We start from the raw sequence: 19,815 nt of genomic DNA, 5'->3' as shown, positions 1-19,815 counted from the left end.
TTTTTTTTTGGTTTTTTTTAGGAGCATTAGCAACTAAGGCCATATTGCTCTGGAATATGCGGTGGTCATTCTCTGACCTTTCTGCATCCTCCGTATTTGGTGGTGAAGGGCTCGAACCCCGGTCTAATCAAGAAGCGTGTGCTATGCACTGCTGCTCCTTCCCACCTGGCTACGGAGACGCCAGACCAATTATATATATATTTTTTTTCCTATTGATTATTATATTCGATTAACACATTTCTGTTTTGCGCAATGCGCTTGCGGAACGAATTAATCACGTTAAATGAGGCCAGCCTGTACTGTCTATCCTTCCTGTACAGATTGTACTCCCCAAATTCCAATTCTGCATTCCTTATATCTGTGTGACACCACGTCTCTGATATCCCAACAATATCTGCCTTTGATGTTTTGACCAGCACCTCAAATTCAGTACTTGTCCTGTACTTGTTAAGTTCTCACATCTCCTACTCTTAATATCATTAGTGCCAATGCGTACAACAATATCACCTTTTCTTCTCTTAAAAGATGATATATTTTTTAAGGTCAAAAGAGGCACTCTACAGCATCATCTACTTTTGCTCCTTGTAGACACAACCTGGTCCTATTCCATTTAGTTATATTGTCCAAAAACCAGAAAAATCCAAAAACAAACAATCCCTAGTGCTGAGTTTGCCAGATTTTGGATACTAAACCTGTATTTCTAAAAAAACTCCATTAGTAGCAAAAATTGAAAAACCGTACTAAAATTGAAAAGCTGATTCAGCATTAAAATATTAACACTGGACATATGTAAAAAAATAATTATTAAGAATAACACAGAATTGATACTGTAAATGCAAAATTCATGAAAGGGAAAAACTTACTCTGATATCTGTATAAGGGAGATTCAACATATCTATTAATGACTTTATACTGGAATGTCCTGGCTTACACATGTATATCATACCTATGATAACAAAAATCTATGAGATTGATAAAAAAAAAAAACGTGTAAAACTAATTAAAAATAATGAAATGTAATGTAATGCAAATAATAAAAGGGCAGTAAATAAGTAAATAAAACTATTTGAAAACTGATGTAAATATGTATACATTATTTGTAAAATAGTTCATATAATTTTTTTTATTGTTTAAGAAAAATTTGAACATTAGAAAAGTAGCATGAGCCTTACAATGAAAGAGAGATGTGAAATTGTAAAGTGGCATGAAAAATATGAAAATGCAACAGAAGCCAACAAAATTTGGCCATCAAGAGACTGACCATAGCCCAGAAAGGAGGAGGGAGGAGGTTTGAGATCTCACTGAACAATAAGAGGTTGATTAAGAACCTGAGAGATTACTTCCAAGAAAACAAGTATCAATGTACCAAGCCATAAGGAAGATAAACAAACAGCACATGCCATTTGACCTCAACAGAGATCCTACTCACAAAGACAGAAAGATGGATAGATAAGATGGCTTCCAACATATTGCTTGCAAGCAGGAGGCTTTGCCCAAGACCAAAGATTCAAGGCTCACTATCCAATATCAGGTACTCAACGCCAAGAACTACATGAAATGCATCACAAAGGACCCCAGTGACAGATGTTGATGATGCCATCTAGCCCCAGAAACAATCCAGCACATTGCTGCAGGGTGATCACTCAGACAAAGTACACTCATAGACACCAGGTCACCAGGATAATACATAATACAGGATAAAAAAAGCAGAAGATAATTGAAGCTAGCATAAAAATACTAGTTGATCAAAGAAAGTTTACTGTATTATAAGTACAAACCTCAGGCCATACTAGAGATCCCTTTCATAAAACTATACTTGGACCATGCCTTAATAACACAAGACAATCCCATAAAACAGACCAGACATAACTCTCATCAACAAGAATGAAATGGCTACCTACCTGACTGACATAGTGCCTAACACAAGCAAACTCCAGAAAACCTGCAAGGATACTAGACAGACCTAAAGCAGGAAGTCAAAGAAATGTAGCATATGAAATAGGTAATGACCATCCCAATCATCACATCATTCAATGGCATGCTTCCAAAGAGCCTACCTAAAAACCTGGCAGCAATGGGCCTTCCCAGAGAACAATTACAAGGAACTCCAGGAAGCTATGATCCTAAATGCTTGTAAGATAGTCAGAGTTCCTCAACCAATAATAGTAACTTGATATATGAACCGCCTGGTACCAATACCATTGTGAGATGGAAAAAAAAGATAATAATAGTAAATGTTCTTTATTAAACCAAAAATAAAAAATATATACCTGATTCTAATGAGCATCTAAAGGAATCTTAAGAATCATTAAAATTTCCATTTTGTTTATAAAACAAACACTAAAAGATCCCTATTGTGGGCAATGAATTACCACGTTGGGATTGCAAATAACGACTGGAGTCTGGCTTTATTTTTGGACATTGAATCCACTAGCAGAATTAAGACCTTGATCTACAGAAGCAATTATTCCCTACATATTTCAACAGATACCAGGTAGTGTCAACATACTTGGTGTTTCAAGTCCATCGATAATAGTAAATTCGTTTTTAGTTCATTCGCTCTAGAACAGAATTAGAGAAATGTCCTTTGAGCAATATCTCTGTAGTTGAAGAATAGTACTGGGAATGTTCCTAATTACCCCACAGAAATCTGCCACCCGACCATATCCCTCAAATGATGATATGGTCCTACTGTCCTCAGCATAGATTAAGCTAGTAAGCAGACAATATGACCACTGACTAGCCCACTTCAGAGACCAGAACATTTATTTTCTTAAGGAGGCTCTGAGGTACAGATCAGAGGTCTGCACGGGTCCGGCCCTCTGATTGGGTCGGGTAACACGAAGAATGTTCGGGCTCAGGCAAGGTACAAATAATCATAATGAACTGTTATTTCTGAACATTTCAGACTATTTTCTACATACACATTTTTTAAATATTTTGCTATGTATTTAGATTCTTAAAGGTTTTTCAGAAAAAATGTGTATTAGTTGTCTATTGGCACTTTTAATTGGCCAATAAGGCACACTTCACCAACATTTCCAAAATTCACCAAAATTTGTACTCTTTCGTGGAAAGGACCCGGGTTGTATTTTTGCTCAGTAAAGTAGCCTTTACCCTTAAGCAGGTGTTAAGTTGCAATTTACGTTACATCACGAGTATATGAGTCATTATGTTCCCAGGCAATGGGTTCCTTTTTAGTTGTATGTGTATAATTATTAAAAGTATCATACCGTTAATCCCTAGTTCTACTACATATCCAAGATTTTGGGTTGACCTACTGTTAATTCTAAGAACATTCACTTGTAACACTTTCTAACTGCTTCTTTACTATATCCAATACTGACCAATAATTTAGAAATACAGGTAAGGGGAATGCTTACATATCATTCATACAGTGAGAATTGCCAGTGACAGTCAGTTCTATTTTTTTAATTTAAGTAGAAGTGGATATCGATATTCATTTTAGAATTATATTAAATATGGTAAATTGAAATTTTATTACATTTTATTTTTTATATAATTAATATTGATAATTATTATTGTTATATAATTATTAATATTGAATTTTGAATCTGAAAGTTAATTTTTTTTATTATTATGAAACTTCAAAGTAATGCTAGCGATTTTATTCATATAAAAAGTTTTAATCGGGGTGGGATAAAAATCAGGCTCTGGGGAGAAATGAATTTGAAAAACAATTCAGGCTCAGGTTGGGTCGAGCCAAGCCATCTAGACTTCAGGCTCAGGTTGAGTCATCTCGACTCGGGTCAGGTAAAAATAAAAAAATGTAGGCCCATGCAGACCTCTAATGCAGATAACCAAATTTCTATTGCATACTGGACTACTGAGCAAAAGACAGAATGTACAAATTCTATAGATTTCTGTTATATGTTACATACAAATCCTATTTTAGATAATACTCTTTGATTGGAGCAATGGTGATTCTGAACAAGGATTACAACTGTGGTCTCCGTAAAATTCTTGGGAATCATGCACAGCATATAAGATTATGTTTCCAACGCATGCAAGAAAAGCAGGCATATCAGGGACATAAATATGCAAACAATACAAGTTAGAGTGAGCCCTGCTTGTGAGATGACCACCTACATTGGTTAATAATAAGAATGTTATGTGCTTTTAAAACTAAAACTGTAGTAATTGCAATCTGTAAAACATTTCTAAGTAATTTCAAAATCTTTTTATAAAAACCATAATAATCCTCCAGAAGCAGAGAGAGAGAGAGAGAGAGAGAGAGAGAGAGGTGGTTGATCTTCTGATCATAGTGAGTATGGTCAGGTCTGTGACCAAATATTTGTCCAGCTACATCTTAATAAATACATAATTCTATGCATTTTTAATAAAAAAGATGCAAATGAAATCCATTGCTATTTTGAGATCAACCTGTTTAGAAACAAGAATACCTGATCCAGATGAGAGGAATTTCAGCCTGTTAAAAACCTCAGTGAGCTCTTTAATTAGGATGATGTAAGAGACAATTTTCTGTGCAAAATTTTGAAGACCATCTATGCCCACGGACAATTTCCATGGCAGTGAGTTGATTGTAAGTATTATCAGGTGCTGTTCTGTTGTTTCCAAGTTGGCTATAGGTGAAAAATTCTCAAACTCACCCAACAAGGAGTGTCTCCTCAATTTTTTTGTTTCTTAAAGCAAAGAATGCATTAGGAAGAATAGAGCAGCCAACATAACTACTCTCTATTCTTACTAATGCATGGTTGTTCTGTTCTTCCTAGTTGAAATTTGTGGAGAATGTTCTAACAGTGTCCCAAAAGAAATTGATTATGCTTTCTTAGACAGCCTTACATATATTCATGAAAGGCAATGTCTGCTATCTTGGAAAAGCTTCTGCTCACAAGAAAATTGTGAAATCTGCCTTTACTGATCATGGCCTCTTGAATGTTTAATGTGTATCCTCTTTGTTCTTAAAGCATCTGGAGATATTCTCAGGTTTTAAATATAGACTCAGTACACAGAATTTTGACATGCAGCAGTTGCTATAAATGCCAATCACTTTATCATTCCGAAAGCAGCATCATCAACTGTGGGCTAGCTAAAGTAGCCAAAGAATAACCAAACCAGAAGATTGCCAGTTCAATTTTCACATATTTTGGGTTAAAGATTCTTTGTATCTTATTAATCTTCTGAAACATTTTGCTTGGTATCTCCCCAAAAGAAATGGAAATGCCCAATGGCTCAAGATCAAATTTAAAACCCTCATCAATGCAAATTCTACTGTGACACTCCGAGATTCTTTGGGGTGTTGCAGAGATGGGAAGGAGAGATGTCAGTGCAGTTAATACAAAGATCAGATATGTTACTGAATAATCCGAATGTCAAAGAGCTTCTTAAACATCAGCTGTGGAAGACTTATATATCTAAAATTTTTTGGCTGCAATCTAGAGTATTAATAGTAGTATTGACAACATAATGCAGGGAAGCAAAAAAATAAAATACACTTCATTTGTCCATCCTGCCAATAATTTGTTGAAATTAAATTTATTTAAATTACTCATTTCCTAAATGGGAAATATATTACAAGAATCCATTGGAATAGATTTCCAACTGACTGTTGGATGAATGAAAATTTCTTATCAGTTCATCTAACATCTATTTAGGTCTAAGGTTTGAACAGTATCTCTTTGTTCTTATAAAAAGCCTAGTAGCTTCTACAATTACTTTCCTAAACTTCCCATTTAGAATACACAGGGAACCTCCGTTTTACATGGTTAATGTATCCAATGAAGATGCATGTTAAATGAAAACATGTAATCAAATATAATAACCAATGTAAAATACTGTAATTCATCCAATAGACTTTCAAAATCTTTACTAAATTTTTTAAAATAACCATTTTTACTGCCAATATAATCATAAAGGAGAACAAAGATGTTTGAAACAATTCAGTTTATTATGTTGCTCATATATGCAATTTTACTTCGGTAATAAATATTTGTCCAAAGTAGTTTGCATGCTCTTTTGTTTCCTTTTCTCAGCATTCATCTCACTACAGCAGCTCAAATCATTGTATATATTTTGGCGGACTTACATATTGTAATCGAGATTAGAGTTGAAATCCATCAGTTGTTGTTTTAAAATTTCAGCAGTGCAAAACAATTCCTTTAAAGTGATCTCCTTCATTGATACATTTTCATCTTTGTTGCAGCCATCATCTTCATATGCATGTTGCTGATCAATATTATTGAGCAACTATCTTGAAAACAACCATGTTAGGTGAATTTTAATCTGCATTAAATAAATTTTGGTAACAATTTATAAACCATGCTAATTCAAAAAACATTAATCAGAATCGTGTAAAGCAGGGTTCCCCTGTATAGTACTAGTAATGGCCGCATGGTGCAAGAAAGCCTATGGCTTATGCAGCACTAGCCAAAAAAAAAAATAAATAAATAAAAATACTGAATAAAACAATGATAAAAAAATAAATAATAATAATTAATAAAAGAAAAGGAGATTAAACCTATCATCCTATGCGCTTCCCTCACCCGAAGGTACTATCCAGATGACCTTTGAATTTCCCCAAACTGTCAGCCTCTACCACCCATGTAGGCAACTTAATCCAGTAATTTATAACACGCTGGCTAAAATAAAACTTCCTGCAGTCCAATCTAAACATTTCCCCCCATAACTTGAATTTATGTCCCCTAGTTCTAGAATCATTTATAATCTTGAAAATTTCTTCCTCATTCATTTTACTGATGCCTCTCCAGAGCCTTAAACATCTCAATCAAATCTCCTCTAAGGTGTCTAGTTTCCAAACTTTGCAACCCACATATTCAAAGTCTTTCTTTATAAGGATGCCCTTTTGCCGATCTCACCAGGCGAGTTACTCATCTTTGCACCCTTTCAAAAAGCTTGACGTCTTTCTTTAGGTGCGGTCTCCATACTTGAACACAGTATTCCAAGTGTGGTCTAACAAAAGTCTTATATAATGGGATTATCACGTCCCTATCTCTACTTCCAAAAGTTCGATAGATCATTGATAGGACACCGTGGGCCTTCCTTGCAACCTGTTTACAATGCTCAGAGAATTTCATGTCTGACCGTATCGTAACAGCCAAGTCCCTTTCCTCAAGTACTGGGTTTAGTTGAAAACTCCACCAAGTGAATAAGTTATTTTGGGATTACTGTTTCCAGGTGTAATACCTTACACTTTGTTGGATTAAAGCATAGCTGCCATTTTTCTGATCATTCCTGAAGTCTATCTAGGTCTCTCTGAAGAAGCTCAGCTTGACAGTGATCATTAACTACTCTACCAATTTTAACACCATCTGCAAATTTAGACATCACCCCCTCTACCCTTTATCGATGTCGTTTATGAAAATTAAAAACAACAGTGGTCCTAATAGTGATCCTTGGGGAACCCCATTCTTACATCAACCCAATCTGAGGAATAGCCATTTATCACAACTCTCTGCCCTGAAGCCATCCTGCTATCCATCTAAGGATTTTCCCAGTGATTCCAACCTGTTCCAGCTTATAAAGCAACCACTCATGTGGGACTGAGTCAAAAGCTTTGCTGAAATCTAAATAAACAATGTCGAAATTATTCCCTAAATCCAGCTCGTGAGCGACCCTTTCCAAATAGCAAACCAGATTTGTTAAACATGATTTTCCCTTTACAAAACCATGCTGAGTATTCTTGAGAATTTCAATTCTATCCAAATGATCCTGAATTCCACCATTGATCATTGCCTCTATGATTTTCCGTACCACTGAAGTCAGACTGACAGGTCGATAATTTTCCACTTCACTCTTAGAGCCACCCTTATGTATGGGAGATACATTGGCACTTTTCCAATCCAACGGAATCTCCCCAGAGTCTAGTGATGCTCACATAATTAGCCTCAATGGTTCAATGCACTCACTTGCCGCCTCCCTTAAGATTATAAAGTGATCTCCTTCATTAGTAAGTTACAGTGAATGGAATTTAAAAATGTATTTGCCTTTATTAAAGAAAAATTCCTCCCCTTTACCTTTGACAATAGTTATATCTTTAAGTAGATCCCACATCAATATGCTGCAATCAGTGTCATCTAGTGGCTCTTTTATCTAGAGATTCTTAATTTGTAGAAGAATAAGAGAAATTTACCTCAATATGGTACGTAGAACACTTCCGTATGATACTCTCCAGAAATTAAAAAGAATATAAAATTAACACAAAATGATTACAGTAATAAATTATAAACAATTAAAAAATTAATTAATTTTTTTAAAAGTTTAACACAAATTTTGCAAAATCAACTTTCCTTCCTGAAGCTGACTGCTTTTCAACCATATGTCTTGATCATAGGAATGGAAATTACAGAATATGTCTAAGTCTGGTTCTTAAATAGCAAGATTATTTGTCTTCGCACATGCATGGAAACAACCATGAATTGGAGATTAGATATGAATGGCTAATGTTAGTAGAATTCTCATGTAATTTAATTTCAATGGTTTCTGCAATTAACAGTGTTTCTGCAATTAATAGTATAATTATGCTGGACACAAGTTTGGCTTTGTTGAATAAAAAATGTATGGTTTTCGTTAACGGCATGAAAGGGCAATTCTGATGCTGCTGAACGAGAAGCAAGGACTGAGGATGTATGTTGTTTCACTCTCACATCCAGAGTACACAGCCCGCATCGAGCCCTGATAAAACAAGTCACAATCACTGCAAGAAATGTTGCATACCAAGTCATTCATTTTTTTGTGAAAGGGGGAAAGACTGAGTGACTGTTCAGTATAGCGTGTAATTTCCGTATTGGTCTGGCCACAATCTTTAAAGAAACTGTTAAGCTGCTTGTGCCACTGTTCAACATATGGGACAGAAATAAAGTATTTTTTTTATGATACTATTATTGGTTGGTGTAGTGTTTTGTATCCTATCCTTAGGTTGTACCGCAATTCGGTTTATTGTAGAAAGGGGGTAAGTCCTGGTTAAGAATCTGGTGGTTAATATCTGTATTTCTGAGTCCAAAGCAGATTCCGTCATTGACTATTTATAGGCATTGAGAAATTTATTTAAAATAACAGACCTTTTGGAGGTGAATGGGTGACAGCTGTTATAATTCAGAAGCATACTGGTGTTTGTTGGTTTACGATAGATGTTAAATTGGACTTTATTCGCATCCCGAGTAAGCGTGAAATTTAGAAAATTTAATGACTTTGTATCAGTATTTTCGCTTTCCAATGTAAAATTGAGTCTAGGATGAATATTATTAAATGAATGTAAAATGTCTTGAGTAGTGCAACTATCAGTAATAACAAGAACTTCTAAATAAACCCCATAGTAAATGATATGGGATAAAAAAGGTGTCAAATGTATATGCTCTAGACCTCCAATATTAAGCCGCTTAGACTTAATCCCATTGGCAAACCAAAAATCTGTTTGTATACCTAGTCTCGTAAATTTCATTCCTGTGATCAAGGCAAATGATCGAAAAGCCCTGTCGGCTTTGCAAAATTTATGTTAAACTTTTTAAAATATTTTAATTAATTTTTTAATTGTTTTTAATTTATTACCGTAATCATTTTGCATTCATTTTATACTCATTTTAATTTCTGGAGAGTGTCAAAGTGTAACATATCGAGATAAATTTCTCTTATTCTTCTACAAATATTGAAATACAATATAGAATGTACTGAGCATTGTAGCTCTGTTTTATACTATCATAGAGATTCTTAATGCATGAAGAGTCACTACTGATAATCAGATCAAGAGTATTGCTTTCTCTCATTGCCTTTCTAACATGCTGGTGAAGAAAAACAGTCATCCAATAAATTCTGAAAAGTCTTGCTACTGTGTGGGTGACAACTTACAAGTTCCAATCAATACCTAGAAAGTTAAAATACTCCATTTTAAGACATTTTGATTTACCGGCCCACTCTATTTGTCTATATAGTTGTTTGTTATACATATCACAGTCATCTGATTTATAACACATTCCTACTCTCATTTTTCTTTTCCCACTGCTTATATCAAACCAAACTGACTCAGCATTGCACTGGCTATCCATATCAACTATGTGCTTCTTAACTAAGTGCTTAAATCTCCCCCCCCAGTCTTGTTTGCCTTTTCATATACATTGTGCTCACCATATTCCAATTCTGCTTTACCCATCTCTTTAATGTTCACATTTGATAATTTATCTGTATTTCAATTTCATCGAATTTGTTTACTATACTTCTAGCAGTGGCACGCACGCACGCACACGCACACACACACACACACACACACACAAGTATATGTGCACTCTTAGTAGCAACACTAATACAGCCCACATATTTGCTTTTCCCGTGAGGACTCCCCCATGCTGTAATCCCCAACACCTCACTATTCAAGTTACTGTATATCCCAATAGAAGCACTGCAGGAATGATTTTCAACCTCTGCCTGGGGCTGCTATTAATCCATTAGATTTTATATTCTACCCACCCCCAAAAAAGTATCAGGTGTCTGACCCACCTAACATTGCCTCAAAAGCATCAGCAAATACTCTTGCTCCCCTTCTGTTCAAGTGTATCCCATTCCTATAAAAACAGACCTCTGTGAAAAATCTCTCTTTTTTTTTCTTTTTTTTTTTTTGTTAAGTACAAGGCACAACAAACTCTTTCTACTTAACTAACAGCATGCTGCATGAGATTGGAAGGAATAATTTCTGAAGCATTTATGAAAGTACACCAGAGCATTTGAGTTTATCTTATCTATTTTGCAGCTAGTGAGTTTGAGTGTCTTTAAGTATATCCTACATTAATATGAAAAATTATAGAGATATTTTATACTAAAATTAAAAATGACAGAGAAGACAAAATGAAAATGGAACAGAGAAGGAGTTCATCGGCTGAGACCTAATCTTGTCAGGAATCACAAGGCATCAGCATCCAAAAACTAATGGACATAGTGTACTTCAATAATCTTTAAACCTACCAGAGGGCTGGAATGAAAGGCTGTAACCTTATGCTATGCAAACTGCTAACAAGCAAAGTCCTTACCCAATGAATTCTGAAGAACAAGAAAGACTAGGAGAACTAGGCTGTCTTTTGTCATCAGTCTTCACCTTTTTTTCACTAAGAGAGCATTGTGTGTAGGTTGTGTGAGCAGTCCTTACCCAATTTAATCTGAAGAATAACAAAGATTAGGAGAATCAGGTTTTCTTTTGTCATCATTCACTTTTTTTTTTTTTTTTTTTTTTCCACTAAGAGAGCATTGTGTGTAGGTAATCATAAACAATTAACTCATAAACAATCAAATTTTCATTAATCGGTACTCTCATTGAAAATTTTTATTTAACATCTCCCCCAATGTCTGCTCTATCAATCCAACTTATTATGATTAATTTTTCATTAAGAAGGTTCTGTCCTTTGGATAATCAGTGATGAAATTCTTACTGGCTTTCTTCACTAGATACCATATTTTTCGGCTTATAAGACACTTTTTTTCCTTATAAATACCTTAAAAAATCATCCTGTGTCTTAGAAGGCAAAAGTGACAATACAGCACATGGCAAAACTGAGAGTTAACATATAGTAGCTAATGGATAGTTAACTACTATACGTTAGTACAGTTTTCAGTAATTACCAGTTGGAGTAACAAGTGAATTCCAGTTATACATGGAATTCACTTGATACTCCAACATACATTTGTACATCATATTAATCTTGATGTATCCACCCTAATCAATGGTGGGTACATCAAGAAGGCAAAATAATGCTATTGGATTTAAGCTAAAAGTAGTACAACATGCCAAAGAACAAGGGAACAGAGGAGCGGAACAAAATTTCGAACCACTGCTGATTCTTGACAAATTTGAGAATGGATGCTGAAATCATGGCATGATGTTAAGACCTAAATTGTGGTCAAGTCCTTTAAAAAATGTGGTATAAGTAATGCAATGGATGGCACTGAAGATCATTTATTGTCTGGGTGACAGTGATACTAGTGAAGAGGATGATGATGATGATGATGTTGCGGATAATGATGATCAAGTCAGTAATGAAAATGAAGTTTAATAATACTAAAATAATAAGAATAATAATCCTACACCTTTCTTTATTGGCTTTTGGATCTTTTTATTGAATTTAAAATTTCCATTGTATTAAGAATAAATTTTTTTCAAAAGTTTTTTCCCTTAAATTTACCGTTTCAAAATTAGTGTGTGTCTTCCATGCAGTAGCGTCTTATAAGCCGACAAATACAACAAGTACTTTATTTAATCAGTTTGCACAACATAAGGCCACAGAAAAAAGCAGAACAAAATGTTTGATATAAATGAACATTTATATTCATTCATCTTGGTAAGCTCCAGTATACTTTTGAAAGATCTTCTAAACTTATTTCTTTCAATTTCAATGCACCATAGTGTTATCTGAAAATATATGTAAATCCTGCTTATGTTTTACTTAACTTCTTATGTTTTACTCTTAACACTTTTTAAACTTTTTCTAGAGTAAGACCAAAGTGAAGCCAAAACAAGACTGTCATTTTACCAGAAATGTCATATTCTAGTTTTAAAAAGTAGAAATACTAAAAACATTACCTAATATTACTTCATTAACCATATGTTTGTAGCATTCCAATCTTTCATGTAGCATTAATAAAAATGTATTTAGAAATTTTAAGATAAAACCAACCTTTTTAACATTATCAATTTCAGCCAAATATAGACATTTGAAAAGTTTTTTTTTTTGCTTTTGTGGCTTCACTGTTTTAACTAAGAGGATATTGAAAAAAATCAACTTAATCTAATGCTCTGCATGTCATATTCCATATGTTTTACTACACAATCTAATTTAACACTGAACATATATATAACATACCAGGCCAGGACCTCAGCACTGCAACAAGGGCCAAACGACTAGCATTAAACCTTGTAACTCTGTCTTCACTGAAAATATATTAAGCATTTTTAAAAAGAAATTAACTGACTTACTCTTTATACAAATAAATATCAATAAGCTATTTTATGCAATCAACAAATGTTATGCCAAACAGACATGCAAAAAATATACATTAGCATCAAATCCTACACTATTCATAGTTTACCAGTGTAAAATTAAATGGCAGTAAAAAAAAAAAAAGTATCACACATTTTAAGGGATGAAGAATTTATTGAACGATGTTTTCAGAGATTTGCAACAGCCCTATCTGTTTAGTCAAAATGGTGATAAAAATGTTGCTACAAAACATTTTCTGTATAACCAACAATTCTAGATGTTTTGGAAATCAATCAAAAATAGAAAATCATCACATCAGACAGTTCAGTTTTACACAGAAATTGAAATGTTTGTTGTTTCTTTGATGGAAAACATTAAAGTAAGTTGAGTACCAGTTAAAATATGCAACCATGTCTTTTACAGAAAAATGGTAGACTTTTCATCTACACATCTTCAAACTGAAAATCAACCTTTCCAACAAGTTCTGAAGGGGGGAACAGTTGTTCCATAGCAGAAAATCCAAGAAACACTTTCTCCTCACTACCAATCACTGACTATTCATCTTCTTGTCATGCAACCTAATACAAGAATCCAACAACGTTGCTACTGAATGAACATCATGCAGCTATTTTTCTTATTCTACTAAAACTAATTCTAGGCTACTAAAACTAATTACATCCTTTACACATTGATGATATGTCTATCAACATGTAAAGTAGATAGTTTAGTTTATATATAAATAATTTCATGTTTTTTTTTTTTATATTACTGTGTTGGATGTTGCTATCTTGAACAACGGTCTAATAAGTAGATAGTACTAATCTAATTTGTAGATAATAAATGTTGCCTTTAAAAAAATTTCTCATTCTAATAATATATATACAATCATTGATTGCTGAATTATGACTACCCCATCTGTAATGGTCTATGTTGCATAACTTGCAGTACAAAAGCTGAACAGCTTCCTATGTTAGAGCAGTGGTAAGTTGCATTTGATCATGCAAGTAAGTGACAAAGTCACGGTAATGGGACATAATAAAGATATCACGGAGTTTCAAGAGGGCATGACTGTACGAGCTTGTGTGTCAGGTGCTTCCATATCGGAAACCGTGTTTTGTCAGTTGCTCAGGCGTACAAAGAATGGTGTCAAAGAAGTCAAACCACATCCCCCTGACAGAACTGAAAATGATTAAGCAAAATGGATGTTCGAGGTATGCAAAGGGTGCAGTGCATTGTAGGGGCTCAACAGTTGGCATTGCAATACAATATGGGGAATGCAAGAATAATATCCCAAATGACAATGTGCCACACACTCAGATATATGAGGTTCCATAGCAGATCCAAGAGACACTTTCTCCTCACTACAGATCATTGTCAGCAGCAAATGCTGTGGTGTCAACAACATGCTAGTCAGAGGACTGGAAATGAGTGTACAAGTCAGTTAAGTCCAAATACCTGGTGCAACATACTGACAGATGCCTTCATGTGTGGAGCAAGTAACAGAGTCCATCGACGACCCATCGTGGACGGTGCCCACTATCCAGGAAGGTGGCAGCAGTTGCTAAATATGGGCTGTCTCTTGCTAACAAGAACTAGGACTCCTAGTCATATGGAACAACATTGCACTGGTGAGGTCTACCAGCATAGTGGACATTGTATCTGCCATTGGTACCAATGTCACTGTGAAGAAGGAAACTCTGCCAAGGCCAAATGAGCATGTGAGTAGAGTAGGTATCGTGGATAGAGTGTTGTTGTCATTCATGTTCTTCATCTGGCTACTTAGTTACTGGAAGGTCCCGTCACCAAGAAGGGGCATTCCAACATCTGTCCATGGCAAAGAGCTCATATTTCATCCTATCACTGATATACACAGTCACAGTATACACAGTATTGTCATTATATTAACATCATCATATTAACATCCGTAAGGATTATTATATATTGGCATTCAGTATTTGCCTTCTATTGGCAGCTTAACCAGGTCAGTAGAGGGATGCCTGTCAGAGTCCAATCCCCCCCAGCAGAGCAAGGAGGGAGAGAACTCAAGGAATGAAGTGGAGTATAGGGAAGGAGGGGGAAAAGGGTAAGGCAAAGCTGAGACCTAGAGGAGAGGAAATCCCAAGGTGAGCAGAAGGGGGTAGGAAGCCAGTATAAGGCATGTTCGTGTCAGACGGCACCTGGGATTTCTCCCATCTCCGCGTGTGTTTCTCTGTATCGAGGACAGTACACTGTCAAGCCAGAGACTTGAAAGTGTGTGGGCTGTGTCTGTGCAGTGTGATATGTTGTGCCGATTGTTTGTTCGGCTTATTGGCCGCCAGGCCCCTAATGGGGCCCGACGTTGCCCATACCTTGCCACGTGGAGGCTAGCCGGGTGTATCCAGTATCAACAACAAATTGCTCTGGCAGGTCCTGCCACCTAGTTTCCTGGGATTTCAGTGGCTAGGACCTATAAAAAAAAAAAAAATGTATGCAATTGACATTAATGCGTAATGGGATTGCTGTTAGGAAATCGCTGGTTTGGGCTGAACGCTAAAGAGATGTGTTAAAGGCCTAATAGGTCAGGCAAAATTTTGATGTTATTAAATTTAGACGTGAGGCTATAAGCTAGATAAAAGATAAGTGTTAGTTGTCTTAGAGGTTTACACGAAGCCAGTAGAATTTAGATGTTGATTAGAATTTGGCGGTATTGTTAAGGGTGTACTCGGTCGATTTAGTGAGGGGGGGGAGACTGAAGACTGGGGGAAAAACAGATAGAAGAATAAGGATGATAGAGTAGGCATCCCCAAAGAGGTCAGTGGAGATGAGCCCCCACTAGGCAAAGTATGGGGGATAGGCAGGGAGGAGAGGAGACAGAGATCAGTCTCCTCCCTCCCCTGCCTGTTGTTGTTTGTTTGTTTGTTTATTTGGTTTTTAGGAGCATTAGCAACTAAGGCCATATTGCTCCGGGGATATGCGGTGGTCATTCCCTGACCTTTCCGCATCCTCCGTATTTGGTGATCACAGGCTCGAACCCCGGTCTAATCAAGAAGCGTGTGCTACGCACTGCTGCTCCTGCCCACCTGGCTACAGAGGCGCCCTCCCCTGCCTGGGGATGAGGTTTTAAAGGGAACCAGGTTAGAGTACCCAGTTCAGACTGCCAATGGCGTATTGGCAGCAAAGCCACAGAATGTCTTCATCAGTGTCATGTCCAAGCAGTGTCAAATCCGGTATGAAGGTCAAGCTGCCCATCCCGCTCCAGGGATGGGAGAGAGACACATTTACTTCATTCATAATCTGTATTCTCACTCTACTTGCATTCTTTTTTTCTATTATTATTATTATTATTTATTATTAATTTTTTTAATACTTTTTTCATATTTTATAATTTTTTTCCAAGTTTTTATATATATATATATATTTTTTTTTTTTTTTTCACTCAACTCATTCATCTTTTTCTCACACACCAGGAGGGGATGCAATGATGTGTAGTGTAAATTTAAATACTAATTAAAACTAGGGTTAGTGTGTACTTAACTGTAGCATTTATGGTTTGTGTTCTTTTTCTCACATGCTTACACTTTTATTCATTCTTCTAGCTCTCATCTCATTTATTCGACTCTTACTTTCTGCACTGCACTGCACTCTCTAGGCACCTCAACTTACTGTTATTCTTCAGTTGTGGTGCAGGCCTGGCCGCAAGTTTTTTTTTTTTTTTTTGCAGGCCAGGAGAGAATGCAGTGATAGTGTTTATGTGGTTGGTAAATGTTTGTTGGTACAGTATATATAAAGTAATGTAAGTTATTTTTAACTTTGTATTCTTTCGGCTAATTACATTTGCTCTTCCACTCATTCCCATTCACTCTCTCTTTCCCTCATGGTAGGTCACTCTTTCTTTCACCAAAACTGCCATTTATTCCCTTTTACCATAATTCCTAGTTCACTCAGTGCCCAGCCTATTTATTCTATCTTTCATTTTCATTCTATCTTTCATTTTCATTCATTCTATCTTTCATTTTCATTCATTCATTCTATCTTTCATTTTCATTCATTCATTCTTCTTCTTTCGTTCTACATTGCATCCCCTTGCTACTAGCTTACTGATATTTTTCAGTTAATCTGCTTCCCTGGCTGCCTGTACATCTCCCTCCCCTACATGGTTACGTATTTGGTGTGGGGGCCCCAGGTTCTTACACATGGCAGGGTAGTCCTGGGGAGTTTTGTTATGTCAAGTTTCTGTCAGGGCGCAGAATACTGCTATCCTAACAGCTTTTAAGTCATCGTCTGGGCGTGGTGGGAAACTTGGGCAATTTTACTATTGATTATTGTTTAATCGCTGGGGGGTTGAACTGCTATTCTTTGGATTGCTCTGTGCATTTCAAATACTTTCTATGTGAAAGATGTAAAAGCTTTATAATTTTGCTCTTCTTTGATGAACAGATGTTCTTCTCCCCTGGGAAGGGGACCAATCTGTGCTATTAGCTCTGTTCTCAGGATGTCATATATTATACATTCATATAGAATGTGTGCCCAGTCTTCACTTTCACCACATGTGCAGTTTGGGTCATCGGTCAGGCCTAAGAAGGTTAGTTTCGCCTTTAGGGAGCCGTCACCTGTCAATATAAATGTTGTAAAAAGTCCAGGGGCATACCACTTAGGTGGCTTTGGGCTAACCATTGACACCCGTGGCAGAAACTGTTTGGTAACCAGACCTCTGGTTTCCTGCTCCCACTTTGTTTGCCATAGCTCATGGAGCTTTGTGGCTATTCTTTTTCTTTCATCATTGAAGGTGTTGGTTGTATCAAGGGCTATCCCCAGAAATTCTGTGGGTATGCCCTTTTTAAATCTATAATATAAGCCTCTTTTGGCTACTTCCAGGTAAAAGTGGGAGAGTTCCGGCCAGCAACTGTAGTGCAGGTGTGCTTACTGTGCGACATGCTCTTGTAATAGTGAGTAGTATTGTCCTTTGTATCGATTCTAATTTATTCCTATTTCTTACTATGGTAGAGCGGATGAACCACGCACCGGCTCCATAGGTGATAACAGGTAGGAACATTGCACGGTATATGATTCCAGGGTCTTTCTTTTGAGTCCCCAGTCTGCTCGACTGATCCTGGCAATCATACATGCATAATTTCTCACTTTCTTCGCCAAGTAGATCAAATGGGGGTAAAAAGTTAATTTTGAATCTAAGACCACTCCAAGATTATTTTAGTTCTGTTAGCATTTTTATAGTGGTTGTGTTAATTTTGATTTGTGGACGTCTTCTTATGTCCAAATTGCCTTTTAGAAGTATTTGTTTGGTTTTTTTCCAGGCGATATTTTGAGCATGTGCATTTGTGTCCACTCCTGCAGCTGCAAGAGGGCGGCATTTGATCTTTGCTCTACAACCACTCGTGAGTTATCTTTTATAAGGAAAATCATGTCATCTGCAAAGGCCAAGCTTTCCACGGGGCCCAGATCAAAGCCAGAAATTCGTCCAGAACAATGTTCCAAAAGAAAGGGCCAAGGATTGAACCCTGCGGGCAGTAGGAAGCCAGTAGTGGGAGAGTACTCTTAAGAAAGGTGAGAGGACAATAAAAAATTAGTCAAGTAAGAAATGGCAAGAAAGAAGATCACCATATAGCAACAGTCTGCACTGAGAGATCACACACCCAGGAAAAGGCATGAGCAGAAAAAGGAGAAAAAAAATAATAAAAGAATAAATGAAAATAAAAAATAAATACATAACTTCTATCACAAACGGTTAGCAGGCCACTAGAGGTGGAACCTCGGTGGAAGAATCTTGCGCTACAATGTGAGCACTAGCAGGAATGTTAGAAATCCTACTCCAGATTGGGCTTTACATGAAGATGGTCCCAAGTTCAATGAAGAAAGCAGAGATGGTCCAGGGAGATTTCCCAATAAAGCAACCTATTCAGGTTCCAGCAGAATAGCAGGAGCAGCAGGAGTATGTAGTCAGAAGGTGTCTCCTCCTTTTGAAAAGAGTAGTACAGAAGTGTATGAAGGCACTGAAGGTTTCTCCAGTTTCAGAGTGAAAAGGCTGGAAAGCAGACAAGTTGCTTGGAAGAAGACCTTGCTGTCTCAGATCCAAATAAACAGTCGAGCATAAGGTGATTCCAGTTCTTTGTTTCATCATGATTCCAGTTCTTCATTCCACCGCAGATACATATGTCCTCATTGACTGCATCAAATTGATGAAGATGGGCTTAGGTGGATCCTGCCCAGTGAGCATGAATGTGGTCTCTAAGTTGGGGGAGAGCCAAATCACGGCTCACTCCCAACTTAGAGACCACCTTTTCATGAAGAAAGCAATATCCAGAATGGATTTTCTAGTGGACTCACCCTTGAGTTCTGCAGGCCTTGGGTTTTGCTACAAACTTCACACCAGTCTTTTCTACTTGGTTACAATATTCACATTGGCAACAGCAGAGATACTGAAGATGGTAGTTCGTATGTTCCTTCTGGAGCAGTGCAGGAGACAGCAGCTATGCATGGCTGTGCAGACAAGAGATGCACAACATGGCTGTGCATCTCTTGATCTTGTCCTTTATATCATCGAGATGCAGCATGAAAGCCCATTTATGATCAAGAAGAACTCCAAGGTATTTGACACATGTGCATTTGGAGATATTTGCCTTGAGGTTGAATGACGTGTGGCCAATGGGTGCATTTAATCAGCAACATCTTGGTTTTGGCTGATAAAATAGTAAAAAGCATTCAGTACAGAGTTGGGTACAGCTCCGTGACAACCTCGCTGGGATCCTAAATGAGTAGAACAAGGTCTTTCATATATGAGAACATGGTCATCAGATCAAAGTTTTTGAAGAGCCACTCGTCCAACACCAATTCCATACAGCCAGACCCAAGATGGAACCCTGGG

General features: G+C 36.6%; 1 protein-coding gene across 1 annotated transcript in view; it reads right to left on the bottom strand.

Moving 5' to 3' along the window:
- rictor (rapamycin-insensitive companion of Tor) overlaps window positions 1-19,815 on the bottom strand; it is a 707,794-nt gene that overhangs the window by 572,430 nt on the left and 115,549 nt on the right. The window contains exons 7-8 of the mRNA XM_090388323.1: window positions 12,840-12,907; window positions 864-946 (exon numbers count right to left, since the gene is read on the bottom strand). Coding sequence (XP_090244449.1) covers window positions 864-946; window positions 12,840-12,907 — 151 coding nt within the window. The remainder of the gene's footprint in view (window positions 1-863; window positions 947-12,839; window positions 12,908-19,815) is intronic.

This window comes from Mastigoproctus giganteus, chromosome 2 (genome assembly GCF_048544385.1).
Source record: "Mastigoproctus giganteus isolate SK-2022 chromosome 2, ASM4854438v1, whole genome shotgun sequence".
Lineage (NCBI taxonomy): Eukaryota > Metazoa > Arthropoda > Arachnida > Uropygi > Thelyphonidae > Mastigoproctus > Mastigoproctus giganteus.
Note: the sequence above shows the minus strand (reverse complement) of the source record. Positions and strands in the feature narration are given on the sequence as shown.